The sequence below is a fragment of the Canis lupus genome, chromosome 8 (genome assembly GCF_011100685.1).
Source record: "Canis lupus familiaris isolate Mischka breed German Shepherd chromosome 8, alternate assembly UU_Cfam_GSD_1.0, whole genome shotgun sequence".
Taxonomy (NCBI): Eukaryota; Metazoa; Chordata; class Mammalia; order Carnivora; family Canidae; genus Canis; species Canis lupus.
The window spans coordinates 31,206,222-31,229,734 of NC_049229.1; the positions used below are offsets into that span (position 1 = coordinate 31,206,222).

At 41.4% G+C, this 23,513-nt stretch overlaps 1 protein-coding gene across 6 annotated transcripts; it reads left to right on the forward strand.

The window, feature by feature from the left end:
- The first annotated feature begins 240 nt into the window (after positions 1-240).
- MAPK1IP1L (mitogen-activated protein kinase 1 interacting protein 1 like) lies at positions 241-16,652 on the forward strand. Of its 6 annotated transcripts, none has more exons than XM_038544774.1 (4): positions 241-391; positions 9,556-9,577; positions 10,299-11,003; positions 11,998-16,652. In XM_038544774.1, exons 2-4 carry the CDS (start codon positions 9,560-9,562, stop codon positions 12,007-12,009), a joined length of 735 nt encoding a protein of 244 aa, XP_038400702.1. In that variant the 5' UTR covers positions 241-391; positions 9,556-9,559; the 3' UTR covers positions 12,010-16,652. The 6 variants fall into 6 exon arrangements, with proteins under 6 accessions (XP_038400702.1, XP_038400708.1, XP_038400703.1 ...); XM_038544775.1 differs by lacking the exon at positions 241-391 and adding an exon at positions 748-967; XM_038544778.1 differs by lacking the exon at positions 241-391 and adding an exon at positions 1,274-1,297.
- The last annotated feature ends 6,861 nt before the right edge of the window (positions 16,653-23,513 follow it).

Here is a 23,513-nt window from a genome sequence, read left to right on the forward strand (position 1 = left end):
CCCGCGGGAGGAAAACAGCCGCCCCGGGGCGAGCGGGAGGAGCAGCCGCCCGGCCCCGCCCCGCCCCGCCCCGCCCCGCCGGGCAGGCCGCAGTGCAGCGCGAAGCCTGCGGGGGGCGCCCGCGGCCGCACCCGGCCCGGGGAGGAGGGGGGAGAGCGCGCGGGGGCGGCGCGCTCGGCGCTTCCTGTTCCGGCGCCAGGAGGAGCCGCGCGCTGTTAGTGCTGCCGCTGCCGCCGCCGCCGCCTCCGCCTCCGCCGCCACCGCCGCCGCTGCTGCCGCCGCCACCGCCGCCGCCGCGCTCGTCAGTCAGTCCGCGTTCGGTTCTTCAGCACCCGATTCCCCCGGACCCATCGCCGCTTCTAGACTTTGCTGCGGGCTCGGATCTGGCCGGGTGAGGCTGCCTCGGCGCTAGTGGGTATCGTGGAGGGGGGCAGGGGAGCACGCCCAAGCGGGAGACGGGCGCGGTAACAGAGGAACCTCGAGTCGCCTCTTCAGGGGCCGGGACTAAACGTCGGCCCCCGCCATCTTCCCTCAGGCTGCGAGGTGCCCCCCGATCGCCCCCCGGGAGGAGGCGTCGGAGGCGGCTGACGTCGCGCCGGACGGGTTTCTCCGCACTTGACGTCAGGCCGGGTTTGGGGGCGGGGCGGCGAGAGGGCCCGGCCCCTCCCCCACCCTCCCCACCCCCACCCCTTTCCGGGCGGCGCGACCCGCTCGGCGGCCGGTTCGCTCCGGTTGATCCCGGACTCCCTTTGTTCGTTGGGCCCTGAAGGCTTCCCGGCTCGCGCCCCCTCGGTCCCCTCCCCCATTCATTAATTTCTAATAAAACGGGAGCGAGGGGCCTGAACAGCCTTGGAGGAATCTGGCACTTGTTTAATCAGATTGTCCGCCGTGTGACAACGTTCCGGTCGTTAGTTGCCGAAGGAGTTGCTACACAGATCCTATTCGACGAATACACATGACAGAAGCCGTGAGTTCGGCGACACTCTCTTTCTTAGGATTTGGGGGCTTGTGTTACGCATGGAAGCTTATAAATAGCTGAGCCGTTTCCTCTTCGAAAACCAAAAGCAGTGCTTTTACTGGTTAAAAATTTCTAATGTTGAGGCATCAGACCGTATTCCCCTGACGGGAAAAAAAAAAAAAAATTACTGCTGAAGAAATACACACTCTTACACACCTGATGGTTGTGAAGGCATGTTCTGTAAAGGAGCCTCCTTTTACAGGCCAAGGTAGCCTTCGGAGAGCTTTCAGAAGTTCTTTGTTCGGCTGTATTCACTGGGCAGCAACAGGAATTTTTCTGGTACTGGCGTCTCTGAACCTCCTATTTAAAACTAGTTTGTCTCAGCGACTTGAGTTGGGTTGTGTGTGTGAGAATGTTCTTTTCTTCTCTCCAGAAGGAACAGAGAGAGACCCATTCCTTAACTGCAAGGCTCGGGGCCGGTATGTTTTGGAATTCAGCAATCTTCGAATTGTGTCTTTAGATTTTAGAAAGAGTAAGATGCGTAGGCCAGAGGTGTCACCCTCACAAGGTCCCAGCAGCATCCCTGAGACTACGGTAATAATGGTGCAGGGATAGGCGTGACTTCATGGAAACTGTAAATATCCTCAGGTCACGTTTTGCCACCCAACTAAGTTTTATGCCAAATTCTGGAATTTTCCTTTTCTTTTCAGAAGTTTCCAAATCGAGAACTGCAGATAAAGGTTTGCAGGCCTGTGACCGCGATTGTAAAAGTTAACGTTTGTTGAGTTTTCCTTGAGTGCCAGAGAGAGACCAGGAGATTTATTTTGTCAGTCTGGGGGCAGGTCTGCAAGGTGGATACTACTCCTGTGTACTTAAACCTCTGGAGTTTGAAGAATTCAACCTGTCCATCACCTGCCAGTGAAGAGCTAGGGTTTTATCTACGCAGCCATAACTTTCAGGGTCATTCTTTTAATCTCTGCTGCCATGCCCATGTAGGAAGAAAGACAAGGGAATATATATCTGTTGCCCATCCACTATTTTTTAGAGCACTGTTATTATAGACACTTAATTTATGAATACCATTTAGTCTTTCGCATCACTAGCCCTTTTATAGTTGAAGAAACTGAGTCACTGGGGTGAGCTGAATCTGATTGAGACATTCAAACCTCAGTTTAAAGGCTCTCTGCTAAAACTTCTATCCCTCCCCTCTCTGTATTCCAACCAATTCGAACTGCTTATATTTCCCATAGCGTATTCTTGCCTGCTTTAGCTTTTGCACGGTCTGCTCTTTCCCGGGGCCTGTCCCATCATCCCCTACTGCCAGCTCTTCATTGTTCTCCCAGACTGCAAAGGAACCTCTTCTCAGGGTTCCTCCCCTTATTCTCCTTTCCTTGATTCCTTTAGGTGCCCTTTAGGTACTCAACTTGGTGCCCTGGGCTTACCCAAAGTAAGGTAGTTACTATTTAAAGGATAGTTCAGGGGGGTTCCTGGGTGGCTCAGCGGTTTACCACCTGCCTTTGGCTCAGGGTGTGATCCTGGAGTCCCAGAATGGAGTCCTGCATCGGGCTCCCTGCCTGGGGCCTGCTTCTCCCTCTGCCTGTGTCTCTGCCTCTCTCTCTCTCCCTGTCATGAATGAATGAATAAATAAATAAATAAATAAATAAATAAATAAACTTTAAAAAAAAAAATAAAGGGTAGTTCACCAGATTGTGAATTCCTTAAATGTCTATTCTGTGTAGTACTCTTCATTTCCCCAAAGCCTAACAAGACAGTGCCTGGTGTGTATATTCCAGGCATAAGTATAAAAAAAATGATACTTTAAAAAATTATGTCTTTTGGGACGCCTGGGTGGCTCAGCAGTTGAGCATCTGCCTTCAGCTCCAGTTGTGATCTCAGAGTCCTGGGATCAAGTCCCCACATCGGGCTCCCCGCGGGGAGCCTGCTTCTCCCTCTACTTGTGTCTGCCTCTCTCTGTGTCTCTCATGTATGAATAAATCTTTTAAAAAAATAAAAATTATGTCTTTCAAAAGCTTAAGAATATTCAAAAACTTTACTAAGTCCTCAGTTCCTTGAGTTGTCCAAATGTAAAATGGAATGTATCTGATAAGAGAGTCAATAATAAAAATGATCAAATATTCTTTTTTTTTTTTTTTTTAAGATTTTATTTATTCATGAGAGAGGCAGAGACGTAGGCAGAGAGAGAAGCAGGTTCCTTGTCAGGAGCCGGATGTGGGATTTGAACCCAGGACCCCTTGATTGTGCCCTGAACCACCCAGGTGCCCATAATCAAATATTCTAATCAGAAATTTATATTTTCAATATGTTACCATCATATTCCCCCATACTAAACAAATCAGTGCCAAAGTCTTGATTTCTCAGTTTCTTTTTTTTTTTTTTTTTTTTTTTAGAGGTGGGGAGGGCCAAAAGGAGAGGTTTCTTGGGGGGGGGGTTGTTTTTAGATCTTATTTAGAGAGAGTGGGCGGGGTGGGAGCAGAGGGGAAGAGAGAATCTCAAGCAGACTCCTCTCCTAGAGCACCCAGCCCCACCTGGAGCTTGACCCCATGACCCGGAGATTATGACCTGAGCCAAAACCAAGAGTGGGATGATCAACTAACTGAGCCACCCAGGCATCCCTCTTAGTTTCTCTTAATAAACATCTTATTTGTCTGTAGTACATTATAGATTATTAAACATGTTACTTTTAATTTATCTGTGAAGTAGTCAGGAAGTAAAACTTTTGCAGATGAGCGGTGGTCTATGGTTAAGCTTGCCTTAGTCAAAAGAGTCAAAGGATTGATTTCCACATTTCATAACTGTCTAGTCCTGTGCTCTTGACACTCCACCACAAATTGTGATGGCCCTTTGAAATATTCCTTGATGGGTAGTCACTAGTAATTTACAGAGTTTAACTTGTTTTTAGAACCTCCTGGTCGGATGCCTGGGTGGCTTAGGGGTTGAGCGTCTTCCTTTGGCTGAGGGTGTGATCCCTGTGAGGAGCCTGCTGCTCTCTCTATGTCTCTGCCTCTCTCTCTGTGTCTGATGAATAAATAAGATCTTTAAAAACGAATAATAAAAAATAAAATAAAATCTACTGGTAATTGGATTTCCATTTGACTCTAAAAGCCTTAAGAGTGGGGATCCCTGGGTGGCTCAGCGGTTTAGCACCTGCCTTTGACCCAGGGCATGATCCTGGGGCTCCAAGATCGAGTCCCACATGGGCTTCCCTGTGTGGAGCCGCCTTCTCCCTCTGCCTGTGTCTCTGCCTCTCTCTGGGTCTCTCATGAATAAATAAATAAAATCTTAAAAAAAAAAGCCATAAGAATTACAGAAATGTTTTACTTTTCTGAGGTATGTCAAAAGAAATTTTGTTCTGCTTTTAAGTTTCTGTTTTTACTGCTCAGATAATAGAATGACTTTCAGTGGATACATCATAGATCTTGCCATAAAGTAGTAATGGAAAGTTTTAGAAATAATAGCTTTACTGTATTCCAAAAAGAAAAAATGAAAATCTTGATTATGATTATAAACTGGGGCGGGGGGGGGGCGTTCGGGGTTACTTTGGCCTCATCTAATTAGCATAATCCAGGATGCCTAGGTGGATCAGTTGGTTAAGTGTCTGACTCTTGATTTTGGCTCAAGTCATGACCTCAGAATCCTGAGACGGACCCCCACGTAGGGATCCATCCACATTTGGCGTGGAGCCTGCTCAAGAGTCTTTCTTTTTTTTTTTTTTTATTTATGATAGTCACACAGAGAGAGAGAGAGGCAGAGACACAGGCAGAGGGAGAAGCAGGCTCCATGCACCCGGGAGCCCGACGTGGGATTCGATCCCGGGTCTCCAGGATCGCGCCCTGGGCCAAAGGCAGGCGCTAAAACCGCTGCGCCACCCAGGGATCCCCCAAGAGTCTTTCTTTCTCCCTCTGCCTCTACCCCTACCCTCCCAAAATAGCATATTCTAGGTATTTTGGAATAGTTTTTTAGAAGAGTCTCAATTTTAAAAAATTACGCAAGTCTTCCTATATTGAAACACTGCTGACAGGACACCTGGGTGACTTAGTGGTTGAGTGTCTGCCTTTGGCTCAGGTGGTGATCCTGGGGTCCTGGGATCGAGTCCTGCATTGAGCTCCCTGCTCCCTGCAGGGAACCTGCTTCTCCCTCTGCCTGTGTCTCTGCCTCTCTCTCATGAATAAATAAATAAACTCTTAAAAGAAAAAGAAACACTGCTGTCCAGCTCTGCTTTTTACCTTTTATGATGCAAGTAAGTAAATTAGAATGTTTCCCATTAATATGAACACTGCATATTCTAGACAATGGAGAGAAGGTCACTTTACTAAAAGTTCCTATAGAACAAGAAATGATCTACCTCTAATCCCTTTAGTGAGGGCTTCATTACTTAATCATAAGATTCTAATACCTCCTTTTTCAGGATTTTATTTTTAACTTCAAATTTTGAAAGCCAGAGTTGTGAGTCAGTTTAATATTATTAACTTACGGAATAACTTACACTCTAATGTAATTTTACAACTAGTTAACTTTATATAGTGTTTGTATATATATATTTTTTTAACTAAGAGGGAAAAGAGTAATTCTGAAAACCTGAACAGCAAGCAAGAGCACATGAATTTGAATGGATTGCTTTGTTAGTTCTCCACTCCAGAATTAATGTGAACTTTGATACAGAACCATTTTCTGTTTCAGAAAGGTTCACCCTGTTTGAAAAGCATGTTACTGTCTTATGTAGACTTTAAACTTGTCATGCACTGATAAAGTTTTTTCAGGTGTTCATCCTAAGAATTTACTCTTGTGTGATGTAAGGTTTTAGTACAAAACCTTAATGTGGGAATGAATGGATAGTTGTATATACTATATATTCAAAATGTGTTTTTTGATATTCTGAATAAATAGCAAGATTATGGCAGTTGTAGGCTTCACACTTTGTCTTTATCATTCCTGTTAGCCAATTGTACTTGAAAATAAAACTAAAACTGCAAGGATGGCTCAGTATTAAGCCGTTTTCATGTGTAATTAACTATTCATGGATCAAAGGAGAGAAACTGTGATCAGCTCATTAGATGTCAAAAAGATCAAAAGAAATGCAGTGTCTTCTCGAAATGTTTTTTAACTAGCAAACTAGGAATAAATAAATCTAGCAACATAGGCATAAATAGACATCTTTAATGTAATTTTTTCCATCTTAAACTAAAAATAGGAATGCTTTTAGGATTTTATTTGAGAGAGCAAAAAAGAGCATGAGCAGGATGAGGGGCAGAGGGAGAAGCAGATTCCCGCTAAGCAGGGAGCTTAATGCGGGGCTCCATCCCACAACATGGGGATAATGGCCGGAGCTGAAGGCAGACACTTAACCTGTGGAGCCACCCAGGTACCCCTAAAAAATGGGAATTTTATGTAAATGTTAGAAGCATTTCTAGGAGAGTTGGAACAAGACCATTGTGCTCTCTATCACTAACGTTTCATTGTAAAGTTTAGCTGATGCAAAGGAGAAAAGAGGTGTAAATATTGAAAAGAAAATGTAGGGCAGCCCAGGTGGCTCAGCGGTTTAGTGCCGCCTTTGGCCCAGGGCCTGATCCTGGAGATCTAGGATCGAGTCCCACATTGGGCTCCCTGCATGGAGCCTGCTTCTCCCTCTGCTTGTGTCTCTGCCTCTCTCTCTATCACTCTCTCTGTGTGTGTCTTTCATGAATAAATAAAATCTTTTAAAAAGAGAGAGAATGTAAAATAAACTTGCATATTTGTTTATTGCAAATGATAGAATTCGTTACCTGAAATCCCAGAGAATCAACTGTGACACTTTCAGGAATAAAATAATTTAATAACATCACTGTTTACAAAAGTAATTCAGTAAAATTTAAAAAGCCTTTCACTTAGGGGTGCCTGATTGGCTCAGTCAGAATGTGTGGCTCTTGATCTCAGGGTCATGAGTTTGAACCCCACGTTAAGGCTAGAGTTTACTTTTTTTGGCTAGAGTTTACTTTAAAAAAATAAACTATTGAGTGATAAATGACAATGATGGAAACCAGGAAGATATACTTTGTTCTTGAATGAGAAGATTTGATATTTTGTTTTTGTTTTTGTTTTTTTTAAATAAATTTTTATTTATTTATGATAGTCACACACAGAGAGAGGGAGAGAGAGAGAGAGGCAGAGACACAGGCAGAGGGAGAAGCAGGCTCCATGCACCGGGAGCCCGACGTGGGATTCGATCCAGGGTCTCCCAGGATCGCGCCCGGGGCCAAAGGCAGGGACCAAACCGCTGCGCCACCCAGGGATCCCAAGATTCGATATTTTGAATGTTCCATGTTCTCTAATCTGTAAATTTAATGCAATCCCAACCAGAACACCAACAGATTATTTTTTTATAAAATGATCTGGAAAAAATAATATTCAGGAGTCCAGGGGAAAAAGACAACAGTAATAGGTCAACTGATATTAAAATTTATTTAAAATATAAAGCTACCGAAATTAAGATGGAATGTTGTTGTGCAGATCAGTGGAAAAGAACAGAGGTCTCTAGCCTGGTTAAGAGCCTTGGCTCTGGAATCAGATCATACCTGAATTTGAACTTTTCTATTTGTCACATTTGTTGTGTACCCTTAAACAAGTTAACTTGATGAGCCTCCTTTTCTCAAGCTGTAAACTGAGTGAAAAATTTGCATTTATTCCGTGAGATTACCTGCCTAAAACATTTACAGCACAGTACCTCTTTTGTGACAAATATTCGTTAAGTATTTGTTGTCAGAAGTATTTGTTGTCAATAGTGGCAGTAGAATGTGTTAAGGGTAGTTTGTCATATCCATTTAGAAAAGACAGATTATACAGTAATTATTGTTTGAAAGAAAAATATTTTAAGTTGGGGGCACCTGGATGGCTCAGTTGCTTAAGTGTTTGACTTCAACTCTGGTCATGATCCCAGGGTCCTGAAATCAAACCCCATGGGGTTCCTTGCTGAGCAGGGAGGGAGTCTGCTTGTCCCTCTGCCCCTCCCCCTGCTCATGTTCTCTCTCTCTCTAAGTATTTTTTAAAATACATATTTTAAGTTAAAACCTGCATTGTTAGAAAGCATAGGTGAATTTTTTGTCTCGTATACTTCAGGATTAATCTCCTTACAATTTTATAAAGCCTTTAAAAAATGTACTACTAAGGAGTAATTATCAAAGGCAAAAAGAGTACATACTGTCTTAACTGCATTTATATGAAGTCACAGAATAAGCAAAAACTGAGGAAGTGATTGCTGAGTGAAAGGGGAGTTGATTGGAAAGCATCAGTAAACCTGGAGTGAAGGAAAACGTTCTGTATTTTGGTTAGTGGCATATACAGTTGTCCGAAATTGTTGACCTGAACACCTCACATCTGTGCATTTTTTTATGCTTCACTTTTAGAATTTGACAAAAGTGGTACAAAGACTTATGAGCAAGTTCACAAAAGTTTATTCTAAATTGAATATGGGATTTAAAAGATGCTCTAGTTTCCACTTAATTTTAAAAATGTAAAAGTTGGGCACCCTGGGGGCTCAGCGGTTTAGTGCCGCCTTTGGCCAGAGGTGTGGTCCTGGGGACCAGGGATTGAGTCCCGTGTTGGGCTCGCTGCATGGAGCCTGCTTCTTCCTCTGCATGTGTCTCTGCCCCGTCCCCACCCCAGTCTCCACCCCTCCCACCCACCCCCGTGTGTCTCTCATAAATAAATAATCTTTTTAAAAATAAATAAAAATGTAAAAATTAAAACAAGGTGCCAATTTTTAACCTGTCATAATTGAAAACTACTTAGAAATTTAATAATACCCAGTGGTGAAGAGTTTTAAAAAATAATGTAGGGCATCCCAGGTGGCTCAGAGGTTTAGCGCCACCTTGAGCCCAGGGCCTGATCCTGGAGACCCAGGATTGAGTCCCACGTCAGGCTCCCTGCATGCAGCCAGTCAGCTTCTCCCTCTGCCTGTGTTTCTGCCTCTGTGTGTGTGTGTCTCTCATGAATAAATAAAATCTTTAAAATAAAATAAAAGATCATGTAAATTGGCAAAGGACTTTAAAAGTGGCATGGACTTTTTTTTTTTTCTCTTCATGAGAGACAGAGAAAGAGAGAGAGAGGCAGAGACACAGGCAGAGGGAGAAGCAGACTCCATGCAGGGAGCCTAGGATCACGTCCTGGGCCGAAGGGGGGAGGCACTAAACTGCTGAGCCACCCACCGATCCCCTGTGGCATGGACTTTTAAGATGGATTGTAGATAGCCTTACCTGTTCACTATAAATTTTACTTCCAGGACTTTTTCCTGATGACACATTCACAAGCATATGTGTTCAGAAGTGTTGACTGTATCATTGTTTAAAACAGCTCAAAATGCAAACTACCATCAAAATTGAGAGTGAACTATATTGTGGATCACTTTTATATAATGTGCAGCTAGTAAAAAGAGATGACATTTGTAGAACTATATAACTACTATAGAAGTTTTCCCCATATAAAGAAAAAAACCCTGCATATATGATTAGGTAAAAAATGGTGTACATAAAGTTCTTTATGGAATATATGAGAAATGGTAAGCACTGGTTTTGAAGTATTCTTTTTTCTTTCTTTCTGCTTTTTAGGAAAATGTCTGATGAATTTTCGGTAAGTTGATGCATTTATCCTTCATAAGTATTTTGGCTCTTAAGAAAATGACACAGGAAAAAAAATAAAATAAAATAAAAATAAAATGACACAGGGATGTCTAGGGTGGCTCAGTGGTTGAGCACCTGCCTTCTGCTCAGAGCGTGATCCTGGAGTTCCAGGATCTAGTCCCACATCGTGCTCCCTGCATGGAGCCTGCTTCTCCCTTTGCCTATGTCTCTGCCTCTCTCTTTATGTGTCTCTCATGAATAAATAAATAAAATCTTTAAAAAAAAAAAAAAAAGGAAAATTACATTAAAGTGTAAAGTTACTCCTATTCTCTTTTAACCAGGCAGTGTTAATAATGGCCAGCATTACATGAACTATCTCATTTAAGCCTCAACTTAATGCTGAACTTTTTTTTTTTTTTAATGAGGAAACTAAAGCTCGGAGAGGGGGTATGTTGCTTGTTTGAGGTAAAGCCAGGATTCAGATCCACAGTATTTTGAGTAACTGTATTTAGGAAATTTGGTCGGCTCTAATGAGTTTGCATTGTAATGTTGATGTAAAGTTGATTTTTATGTTACATGGATTGTTCTTAAACTGAGCAATTTAGCTTTTGAAGATTTTCTAGGAGTTTATAATTCCTCTGTAGCTTACTATTCTTTATGGGTTTATAATCATGTTTGACATGATTTGTCCCTAAATAAGATTGATAAAACATGCCTGTTTTGTATTCCAGTTGGCAGATGCACTACCTGAACACTCCCCTGCCAAAACGTCTGCTGTGAGCAATACAAAACCTGGCCAACCTCCTCAAGGCTGGCCAAGTTCCAACCCTTGGAATAACCCAAGTGCTCCACCTTCTGTGCCATCTGGACTCCCACCAAGTGCAACACCCTCCACTGTGCCTTTTGGACCAGCACCAACAGGAATGTATCCCTCTGTGCCTCCCACCGGACCACCTCCAGGACCCCCAGCACCCTTTCCTCCTTCTGGACCATCATGTCCCCCACCTGGTGGTCCTTATCCAGCCCCAACCGTGCCAGGCCCTGGCCCCACGGGGCCATATCCTACACCAAATATGCCCTTTCCAGAGCTTCCAAGACCATATGGTGCACCCACAGATCCAGCTGCTGCTGGTCCTTTAGGTCCATGGGGATCCATGTCTTCTGGACCTTGGGCGCCTGGAATGGGAGGGCAGTATCCTACCCCTAATATGCCATATCCATCTCCAGGGCCATATCCTGCACCCCCTCCCCAAGCACCAGGGGCAGCGCCACCTGTTCCATGGGGCACTGTTCCACCAGGAGCCTGGGGACCACCAGCACCATATCCTGCCCCTGCAGGATCATATCCCACACCAGGACTCTATCCCACTCCCAACAATCCTTTTCAAGTGCCTTCAGGACCTTCTGGTGCTCCACCGATGCCTGGTGGCCCCCATGTGAGTGTTAAATTTGTTATTTAAAATGCACTAATAGTTGCATGAGCACAACTGAAAGATTATTTGCCTCCAGTTTTAGATAGAAGATTAGAAAGCATTTAAAACTTTTAAAAAGAGGGGGGTATGTGTATGTAAGAGAAGAGTACATTTCAAGCTTCAGATAAACCATTTAGAAGGGTGACATTAGTTATTCCTGGTACTAAAAATAGAAAAATTTCCCAGAGATCCCCAAAGACTTTGAAATGTAGTAAGCAATGTCTTCAATAACATCTTTGAGGTAAACTCAGTTGCAGTTCATCGGACTTAACTTTCTTTTAACATCACATTTTATAACATCACATCAAAGCACAGTTCAGTAAAAACAGTCTCTGCCTGTGTGATCTACCAAGGTAGATTTTTAGAAAATCTAGGACAGTGAATATGTATGTAGCATTGCCTGTCCTTTCTATAATTCTCCGTAGTGTTTCTCAGCCAAAGTTTTGTTAGATCCTCAGCACCATTGAGCTCCAGGTTATATGACTGTTCTGCATTGTCATGCAGAAAGCATGCCGTGTGATGCTTTACTGTCAGCCAAGCCAGAGTGATAGGGTTGACATTTTAGTTGGAGAACCTGTTGGGGGCATTTGACCAAATAGAAAAGCATCCCACTTCCCCCCAGAAGTAAGTCAAGTTAGTCTTCAAATAGTCCTGTTTCTCCTTGAAGGAAAAAATGACTTAACAAAATAATCAGATCTCTGACTAGATTAATCAGATGTCTACCTTAACTGTAAAGGAAAAAGAATCTTAATAAAATGCCCCCTAAACTTACTTTCATTAGTATAACTTCTTGCTATACATATTTTATTTAAATTTTTTGCAAATTGTATGCCAAAATAAATGGGATGACTTGGTGTTTGGATTTGTTAAGTAATAAGTTTATTTTAAACCACAGCAAGGAGTTAATAAACTCCACTTAGAAAAACTGGAGGTTTACTTTTTCTTTTTTCTATTGCAGTCTTACCATTAAGTTAATGGACGAAGAGAGGACGCTTTGCTTTTTGAAGTACATATATATGCACATGAATGCATATATAAAAATTGCTGGTTTCACTATTCTTAGAGGGCATTCATGAAAGAACAACTCTTGCACCTCTCAGAGAAGATATCTGCCTCTTGTACTTGGATGTATAGTACATCTGATGGATACAATCAGATAAAAATGTAAAAGTAAATCATTCAAATGTGATTTTTATTCGGTTTTTATTGAACGTTAAAGTGATGAAGTATATTGATAGCTCTTTGATATAATTTGTTTTAAAAAGTTTTCGATTTGAAAAAAAAAAAGTTTTCGATTTGTTTAAATTATGAAACCACACATTTAAAAACCTAAAATGTGGGTTATTGTTAGAATCTGCAACCTCATTGGCAAATTATTTCAAGTATTTTTCTATAATCACTTTTTCCCCTAAATAAACACACTTTTAAAACAATCACATTGTCATAATTTAAACAAATGATGCCTCTCAACATCTTGAACTGCTCTGTCTATAGGATAAATAAACCTGGTCCTCTTGAAGTTGTAGTTTGGATATATATTTTAAAGCTGTTGGTAATTATTGTCAGATGTTGAGCTCATTAGCCAGGCAGTGTTCATTTTTATCCTTGAGCTTTTAGTAAAAACTTTTCTTTGATTTTGAGTTTTACCTGATTTGCTTTTATTTTTAGCCAGATGGTCACACAGCTCTAAAATCTGCCATTTATGAAAACTTTTTTCTTTTTAATGCAGGCCAACATGTGTGTAAATTATTAGAGAATTGGTCATCTCTGTATTGCTTTGGAATAGATTTTGAGGTGTCAGTATTGCTTTGGGAAGAACTCAAAGAAGGAAATAATTCTCTCCTTTGTCTTGAACCTCAAGCCAGAGGAAACCCTGGAAATTGCTTCATAGTGACAAGTAACTTGCATTCCCCATAAAATCCTCTTCTGCCCAGATCCTTCTGTGTAGATCCCTCTCCTTCAGTTCTTTAGAAGGAGTACATCCCTTAGTTTCTCCCTGATATGGAAAACTGGCACACTGTAGGGGTTGTTGTAAACACATATAGCAGTTATGTTTCAAGAACTGTAGTCATTTAGGCACGACTCTTCTCTATACAAGTGCGATCAAAATGTGTATGTCTTCAGAGTCTGATTAAGCTGTGTCATTGTCTTTTGCATAGTTTCCTACATCTGTTGTAAAGTGCTATGGCTAACAGTTCAGTTCTGTTTGTTGACAGGTAAATAGGTAGAATTCGAGTGCCATCCTTAAAAATTACCCTCTAGCTCTAACACTGAAAATAATAATAAGGTGTAAATCTCTGCAATTGCGTTGAAGGCAGTGTGTGACTGTTGCTTAAATTAGTGTTGTTTGTATCCACCAAAATAGCCTGAGTAGCTTCTTGGCACTTTACCTTTAAATCAGACTCTTAGATTCTTAGAACTGACTATGTTATTTGTTAATAACATTTTGAAACTTTGAATGTATCCATTGGGTTACTAAAATAAGTTGTGAATTTCTTGACTAGTATAGGAGAGACTTATGCTAGAGCTCTTGTTTTTGCTTAGAGAAATATTTAGAAGTTTGTTTCTCTTATAGTTAAAATGTCAGGAATGCCAAATGCTGCCAATTTAATGGTTTGATAGCTACCTCTTTTTAAGAACGCAAGATGGTCATCTTTGAGAAGAACATTCAGTGTTTAAGCTCCCTTTTAAGTAGATGATAGAGTCAAGCTTTCAGAATTGAAACTGATTTGTTTAGATACTTTGAGACTGGGGAATGTTGTTAGACAGCTCTTACTTAGTGGCACAAGCGGTCTTTTTTTTCTTTTGCTTCCTTGCAAGGACAAGCCCCAACGATCTATGACACTCTTGGAATCTTTTGTCAGAGTAACCTCCCATTTACAAAGCAGTAAGTAGCCTTAGAAGGTATTTTAGCTTAAATTATCAGGCAATTTCAGCTAACTGGAGGGATAAGAGGAAAAGTGAGATAGCAAAGATATTCTTTGTGGTTATTTTGGTTGTGTTACATTGGGACAAGTTCACAACTCTGGCTTTAGATACAATATTTAATGTATGTAACACTAGAGAATAGAGTTTGATTAAGAGAAATAGCACGTTTGGGAATCTAATTGTGGAGTCCATTTATGAGATGAGAAAATCTGCTGAAGAATTTGAAGGACCATGTATCTGAGATTTGGAATTACTACTCCCAATAAGTGTATAAACTTAACTAGTGACCCATACTGCCCAGTGTACCCTTTTCTTTGCTTTTCAAGGACTTTCCAAATGATAGTTGTGAGGTTTTTTGTTTTTTGTTTTTTTTATATATAAGAATGGAAATCAAAGGGACTAGAATTTGCTTTTATATTCCATTTAGTTTCTTAGAGCATTATTTCTCAACTTGCAGGGGAGGTCTCGATTCTTGTGAGTACTCCGGGACAAATGTCTTTTTAGGTTCAGGGTAAAGTTAAAAGCAGAAGTTTTCTAGTGGAGTAATGGGGGAAAGCATGGGGGAAGGTTTGTCTGTTTACAAGGGAATGGTGTTGCTTTTGAAACCAGTCCTATTAGGCTGGCATCAGTTTAGGGAAGAGCTTGTTTCCTAGAAAGTTTGTCTGGTCTTAGAAGAGAAGACTGTATAGAATATGCTGATACTTGGACTCTCTCAGAACAAGAACTTAAAGACAAATTTGGTGGAGAGAATTGAGATATATTTGAGGATTAGTGTTTCTGGAGTTGGAGTCTTAGGTTTTGACATGTTAAACCAAAAAATGACAAGGAAAAATGAAAGTAAAGACTTTACGTCCTCATCACACACGCAGTTCTCAAGAATCAAGGCTCCTTAAAGGAGTGCTTGAAATCCCTTGGCTTGTCTATGCTGGACTCGGCCTGACGCCTTTTCATGCTTTTGAACAAAAGATGGCTGTTTATAGCTCGAACTCCACAGCCCTGTTTGGTATAAAGTAATACATTGAGTATTCAGGAATAGGCAATATATTTGTTTAATTACCCAAGGTCCTCCTTCCTTGTCAGTTTTCCTGTTTTCATTAGAGAATAATAAAAGAGGAGAGAAGAAAGGGGGTGAATTTTTGGCCTTCATCTGGCACACCACTACAACAGAATATTGGCATATTTTCTAGGAAAGAAAGCCTGTTTTGCCATAAAATTTTACCTCACAAATAATAAGTGCTACCTATTGTACTCAGTTGGACAGCTTTTGTATAGAAGAACTAAACTCGGGCAGCCCAGGTGGCTCAGCGGTTTAGTGCCACCTTCGGCCCTGGGCCAGATCCTGGAGACCCAGGATCGAGTCCCGCGTCGGGCTCCCTGCATGGAGCCTGCTTCTCCCTCTGCCTGTCTCTGCCCCTTCCTCTCTCCTTCTCTCTCTGTGTCTCATGAATAAATTAAAAAAAAAAAAAAAAGAAGAGCTAAAAAAATAAATAATAAAGAACTAAACTCTAGTCACGGTTCAATTAAAAACAGTGACTCATTTGCATGTCAGTCAGTTGCCTATACTTCGAAATGATTAGTGCCAATGTCTTCCTCACCCTGAATAATCCAGTGCTAGCTTTATAAAATGCCACGGTTATAAACCCTAGAAATTAAACCTAAACACAGACCTTCAGATGTTGGTTTTTTAAAAGCATAAGGTTAAATTCAGATAAATCATACTGTTATAGGTACTGTACTATGCATACAAAGAAAGTGATGGGTAGCTTTCAGGAGAACTAAAATTTAATCTCAATAAAGCAATATTTAGTACTGAAGACAGACACTTTTTATTTTCAGAATTCTGCCAAGTAAACTTAAAATTGCCAACAAAATAATCAGTATTAAAGAAATGCCATGCAAGCTTCTGGCTGTAGAAAACAGGAGAACTATATTCATTCAACAGACACTTAAGTGATCCCAGTGCTTTGCCAGATTCCAGAGCTACAGAGATGAAAGAGAATGCCTGTCCCGCGGATGCTTACAGTCTAGGGGCTGGCATTACAGAATTCATTAGTACACCCATTTTTGGTTTACCTAGATAAACATGTTAGTCTGCTGTTGGTGGAAATTAGAGGCCAGCCTTTGGACATTTTAAAGAGCAAAGTTTGGTATACGTTTTTTCAAAGTAAGAAATTAATGCTTCTCAAGATTGTAGTGTTTGTCAGTGCAACTGTTCATGTGTGCAAAGTAACGGGATTTTTTCCTCTTCTTCCCTGGATGAAGGCACTTAAACTGCCTGTCACTGGTTAGCAGATACTGATTTGTTGCCATTAAGTAAACTTGACTTCTTATGCGTGCTCTATAAAGGGTTTTTGTATTTTTTCTTAATATTGTGATTTTTTAAATTGACCTAATAATGACAAATTTAATGTATGTAATTGTCTATGCATTTTAAGTTAAACTGCCTAAAATGTGATTTGAGACATAGACATTTGTTTGTATTATGAACTGTAAGCAATCTGTTGGAGACGTTAGGTTTTATCACCTGCTGCTGTATTTGTAAACAAAGACATATGTTGCTTTAAGAAGTAATTATAATTAGGAATAGTCTATGGATGTGATACTTGATATTTTTTAAGATAAACTTGTTTGCTTTTGTGTATCATACCTGAAAACTTTTTTAAAAAATGTATTTTCATGGTTTCACAGTTTTTCCATGTATCTTATTCTTTAGGCCCAGTTCTGGGCTTCCCTGAGAAGTCCAAAGCCTGATTACTGCAAAACTGTTGTCAAAAAGAAAAAAGGGGCCTGAGACACTCCTTGGTGTGTGACCTGAATTCACAAAGGCATTTAAATAGGGTGCCTGGGAACAACCCTCCACAGATCTTCTTTCAGCAACATGCTGTCCACTCTGGGTTTCTTCTCCTTTCAAGGCTGCTACATCGTTCTTTGTAACCACATTATCTGTATATGCAGTTAGGGAACCCTCCCTCTCTGCCCCAGCTGCCACCACCCCCGCTTTCTTTTATGAAAGGTGGTTCTATTCTTGTCATAACTGGTATGCCTGAGGTGAGGGTTACGGTATTAAACTCAGTACAATTTGCCATTCCATTACCACAGGGGGTTTGCCTGTCTTGAACCTTGGTGTGAGTGGGGCTGTAAAATGAGTCACTCGTAATACATCAGCTTTTGAAAGAGACTTCCACTTTTTGCCTTATAATTGGACAAAGTGCAACTGTAAATTTTTAAGTTGCATTTGATATCTTAACTTCCTATCCCGTAAAGGTACCCGCCAAAAATGGAGCTCTGAAATAGGTAGTGAAATAGAAGATCATTCTGGAGCAGGGCTGGGGGTTTTTTCCCCCATCATGAAATGACACTGCTTCAGCAGCAGACACATTCTTTCCTGGGTACCTGACCCAAGCAGGTTCTTTACCACTGTGTTAAACTTGGCACCAATCCTTCTGCAACAGATTTCTTTTTTTTTTTTTTTTTTAATTTTTTTTTATTTATGATAGTAACAGGGAGAGAGAGAGAGAGGCAGAGACACAGGCAGAGGGAGAAGCAGGCTCCATGCACCGAGAGCCCGACATGGGATTCGATCCGGGGTCTCCAGGATCGCGCCCTGGGCCAAAGGCAGGCGCCAAACCGCAGCGCCACCCAGGGATCCCCAGATTTCTAAAGCAACATAGAATCCTCTTCATGCATTTATTTTCAGTAAGACAATGCAGTAGCATTCTACTATCAGAAGAGAATTGAGGCCATGCCATAGTTTGTCAGCACGTGAACACAGTTCTCATGTGGGCATTAGACAGTTACTTTCACTCTGTATAGTGGTATCCAGGGGTTCCCGGGATGAGAAAGAGACAAAGCAGGTAGAACTTAGGCCCTCCCTCCTCCGGGCTTTCTCTCAAGCAATTGCAGTCTTCCACTTTACTTTTCTTCCATTTTACTTTACTGTATCAGCTTGGGCTGCCATGACAAAACATCATAGACGGGGTAGCTTAACAGGGATTAATTTATCAGTTCGGAGACTAGGAGGTCCACAGTCAAGGTGCTGGCCTGCTCAGTTCCCCACTAAGGGTGCTTTGTGGCTTGTGGATGGCCATCTTCTCATGGTGGAGAAGGAGAAGCAAGCTGTGTTTGTCTCTTAGACACTAATCCCATTGTGAGGCTTCATCCTCGTGACCTCATCTAAATGAATTCTCCCAAAGGCTCCACGCCCAAATACCACATCCATGTTTAGGGCTTTGATGCTCATTTTGGGGAAAACAAATTGGTTCATAGATCTTAACAGGTACATTGTTGGGGGAAAGAAATATTTTGCTGCTTTTAAATTTCAAAATTTTTTTTTTTAATTTATGATAGTCACAGAGAGAGAGAGAGAGGCAGAGACATAGGCAGAGGAAGAAGCAGGCTCCATGTACCAGGAGCCCAACCTGGGATTCAATCCCAGGTCTCCAGGACCACGCCCCGGGCCAAAGGCAGGCGCCAAACCACTGCGCCACCCAGGGATCCCTGCTTTTTAAATTTCAAAAACAGTTGTGGATGACTCTGTCTCCTAATTGAGGTTTGCCAAAATTATGGTCATACATTCACAAGTATAAGGCAATCTTAGTCCACCTAGAATTCTAAGCTATGCTTGAAGTGTTTGTGGCATATAAAAGAAACACTTTGTTCAGTTTTTGCTTCATTCCTATTTTATGTCAAGCCTCATTTTTTTTTTTAAGATTTTATTTATTCATGGGAGACACAGGCAGAGACGTAGGCAGAGGGAGAAGCAGGCTCCATGCAGGGAGCCTGATGTGGGACTCGATCCCAGAACCTTGGGATCACACCCTGAGCCAAAGGCAGGTGCTCAACTGCTGAGCCACCAAAGCATCCCAAGCTTCATTTTTTATTTTATTTTATTTTTTTAAAGATGTTTTTTTAAAATACTTATTTATTTATGATAGACATAGAGAGGCAGAGACACAGGAGGAGGGAGGAGCAGGCTCCATGCCGGGAGCCCGACGCGGGACTCGATCCTGGGATTGCGCCCTGGGCCAAAAGCAGGCGCTAAACCGCTGAGCCACCCAGAGATCCCCCAAGCCTCATTTTTTAAATGGTCATTTAGACCAGCATTCCTTAAAGATTAGTAGGCAGATTAAAAAGAGCCCCCCCCCCCTTTTTTTTTAAGAGAGATGAAGAGGTTAAGTAAATTGCCACAGTAAAAAGGATGATGCCAGTTCTGTCTTCAAGCTTAGGGTTTGTCCACTGTTTCATGCTCAGGCATCCAGTAACCTGTTTATGCAGTTGCTTGCTTACCAGCCTAGACTTTGCCTTTTCTCTTCCACAAGACATCCTGATTTGTCCATGTCCTCTTAAATTGTCACTGGTAGGGTCCAAAACTATGGGAAAACTCTGGTGAATACACTGAACTGGTTAATTTTTTAATGAAGTGGAGTTAAATTGAACTTCATGTATTTTCCTACTTAAAAGCTTAATTTCCAGGGAGCTAATGATAGCTTTTATGTACATTTTACATACTTAGGCTCATTCGATTCTTAATCTCCCACTTTTGAGATACATAAAATCTAGGAGGAGACCAAAACAAGTAGCTGACGCTACTAAACAGTGGACCTGAACAATTAAGCCTCACAAACCTCTAGGACAAGGTCAGTTCTCATCCCCATTTTATAGATGATGAAACTAAGGCTAATGAAACTGTAAGGAACCGAGATTAGATTCATAGCTGTGACTATTCCCAAAGATGTTGCTCCATAGCACTGTACTGTGTGCTGCTTTCTAAGAACAGCATCCTACATGGGCCTGTCCTGGGTGCCCAGGCAGGCAGTAGTTCGGCAGTGGTTCTGCTTCCAAAATTGTATACCTAGAAAGTCCAATCCATCTAACATGAACGTTAGGCAGGCCTTTCACGTGTTTCATGTCACTGAAGGAGTTTGCATTGGATGTCACTTTAAAGAGCTGGAGTTTGTGTCTGAAATGTACGTCCTTATAGTAGTTGATGAATAAGCACAGTTCTTAAACTACGAACCTAAAACCTACCTAGATTTTCATAAGCAAAGGTCAATTATGTTCAAAGGTGTCGCAGTTAAGAGTAGGTTTAAGATGTGGTTGTGAGAGTTGTCAGGAAAGGTCCTGGATCACCAAACCACTTGTTGTAGTCCTACCGATTATTAAGGACACTGGATATCCAGCTGCCCTGTAGTGGGGAAGACTTGGAGAAGCCCGTCAGAATGGCTGAGACAGAAGAGGTCTCTGTTAGCAGTGGAGGAGCAGCCAAGATGTCCAGGAGAACTGTACAGAGGGTGGGAGAGTCCAAGGAAGGTTCTGCCAAGTATGGCTTGACAGTTCTTTTTTTAAACTTGCCAGTACAGGACATGCTAAGTTAAAACATCTTAACCGTTGCCTAGTTACTGCAACACACAAAAATCCCAAGGACTAAACTTAATGAATACCTGGATCCTTTCTTGAATGCCCAAAGAAATCTTTACAAAAAAAAGACCAAAAGTACATGACTAATGATTAGGACTGGCACCCAGGCTTTTTATGGAAGTGGGATGAGGAGGATTAATGCAGACTAGGAAAAGCCTCTTTACAAACTACAGGATTTCTTATTTGAAAGGCAGTAATAAGCCTCCACCTCTGGTGAATCTCCAATAGAAATCTGATCAAACTCTAGAAGGCGACCCTATATGGTTTCAGTGAGCAATACAACTGCTGGGGATTCAGGGAGCAGAGTTTTGAGCTTTGAGCTCAGCTCTGTGGTGTGATTTGTTGCAATTGATTAGCTTCCTGTACTCACTTAACCTTATCGTAAAACAGATCATAATGCTCAAAGTACCATGAAGGAAAAAAAGGAACACTTTTCCTTCCTTCTAGCCAAAGGGATCTAGGGGCACCTGGATGGCTCATGGTTGAGCATCTGCCTTTGGCTCAGGGCCTGATCCCGAGGTTCTGGGATTGAGCCCTGCATCGGACTCCCTGCAGAGAGCCTGCTTCTCCTTCTGCCCGTGTCTCTGCCTTTCATGAATAAATAAATAAATCTTTAAAAAAAAATAGAAATCTATTTGGGGTAGTAGCATAACTAAAAGATTGTAGCTCTAATACATAATATCTAGATGAATGTACCTTAAATTAGATTATCATGTTTGAGAGCTAAAAGTTACTCAATGTGGTAACATACATACTGAACAATTGAACACTAAGGTTGTACTGTAAATGGTCATATATCCCAGTTTGCCTGAAACAGTTCTGGTTAATGTTGTCCAGGTGTAATTAATAGCACCCTCACATTCTCAAGTGTCCTGGTTTTGAGGATAAATTATTATATGGCTATCCTAACTATAACAAAAAAGAATGCAAGTGAAGATTTTCCGTATTTGTTTCCCAAGATACAAACCAATCCTAAAGAACGTGTTTTAACATAGAAGTTAATCTTTGAGTCATGTATCATTTGGGCTGCGATTCATACTGCATTTTATAAGAGTGAAGAAAAATATCCAAGTCACTTAAATGTAGCCACATTGTCTTCAGCCAGTCCCAAAAGCAAGAAGAGCACACATTCTACTTCTAGAATAGGAAACCATGCCTTTTTTAGGCTAAAGAAGGTGGACAGAGAAGGAGTGATGGGGGAAATACTTTTCTGGGCATCTCTCCAAGGGTTTCTGCCTCATGGCCTCAAATGTGTCTTTTTCCTCCTACTTCTGAAAGCAATTTCCCTTTAAGTTCCAAGTTTCTTTGTTTTTTTTTTTGTTGTTGTTGAACTTCTCACACACTGAATAGCACTGAAAATTATGTCCCAATTTTTGCAATCTTTTAGCTGCTGCCTACAAACATGACCAAATCTGTCGTGGAATTGTATTTCATTTCCTCCAGCCCTGGGTTGACATGAGTGTTTCTAATTCACAGTAATGGTAGGAAGGAGCAGACTGAAATTTTTTTCAAAAGGTCCATTAGTGGCAGGGAATAAATGATGAAAATTCATGAAACCACTTCAGAAATATCTGCTGGCTGGAGTAGCAGTTCTCACATTTTTGGTGTTTGAGACACAATTTTTAATACTGGAATTTGTGGCTCTCCTGTAAGGAGTGAATTCTTCAGGGGTTGGCATGCTAATATTCCACTAGTATTCCTATTTGAGTAGAATGTCTGTGGCCATGACCAAGTTCTCTCACATAGCTTCACAACAGAGTTCTTGCACGTTGTCAGAAAAGATTTTTCTTTGACATTGGCTTCATGGTGTATGCCCTCTTTCCCCCTGCAGTTTGAATCCTGCTCTTCGCCATCTGCAACGCCGCCAAATTAATGTTCTGACAGCCATTGCCCTAGAAGTCCTCAAGTCCCTAATTGTGACAAAAATTAATTTTGCACATTGACCACAATTTGCTGACACATTTGTTCTCAGCACACTATTATGCTGCAGTGGTCGTAAAGTTAGAAACAGCTCACTGAAAGCATCAGTTTGAACAGGATGTGAAACCTCAAAATACTACTAAGTTTGAATATCCATTTGCTGCCAGCCCCTTTCACAACAAAGTACCTGGGAATCACATCCGACTTACTCATCCAAAACGTATTGCTCTCAACTCTTATTCTTTATGTAATGAAGAGCGTGTTGGCACTACTGGGGGAGGGTCAGGAGAGGGTTGCAGCTGGGGAGGGGGGTACATGGAGGACTTGATAGAACTGATAATACTCTATTGAATTGGGCAATAGATATATATGAGTATTCTGTGTAACTCCAAAGATATAGAATAGTCTTTTGTATGTACAACTTGGATCTTCTTTTTAAAAGCATATGGGGCTTATGCATCTAATGTTGAAATCCTAGTGTCACCCAGATTCCGAGACAGGTAGCAGGCCTAACCTGAGCGGTAGCTGATTTCCCCAACCATTTAACAGCAGTGTGAGGCTGTGCCTATGCCTAGAGTGAATGCTTTTCCTTTACGCTAATAACTGAAGGTTTCAATTGCTTTAGGAAACAGATGGTTGTCATTAAGAACACAAAAGCATAAAGGGTCTGCCCAGTGATCTGCTCAGTCTAGGGTCCAGTCTGACAATGGAACCAAGAGATGTTTTGTGAAAGCATAATTGGTACATAAACCTCATATGCCAAAGCCAGCAATAGACAAATGGAGAAGCAATCGTAAAGCACGGGATTACATGAGACATTGTGTGGGGCTAGCACAAAGAGAATCACAGAATAAATAGAGCCCCACAAACATAGTAGGAGACAATAGGGATGATATGTTCCATGATGATAATTAGTGTAGGTGGAGAAAAATGAAGAAAATATAATGAGAGTAAGCATTGAGGCAGTGTAAATGCAACAGTAAAGAATCCAGGTTCTGGAACCTGATCAAGCTGTATTTAAATACTATCTCCACCACTTACTATATACATTACATTGAGTGAGTTACTAAACCTTTTGGTGTCTACATATCTTCAGCTATAAATGCAGAAAACAGTAGTTACTAACCCCATTGGGTCTTGAGAATTAAATGAAGTCATCCATGTTAAGCATTTAGTGCTTGACATCGGAAGCACTCAACAAACGTGAGC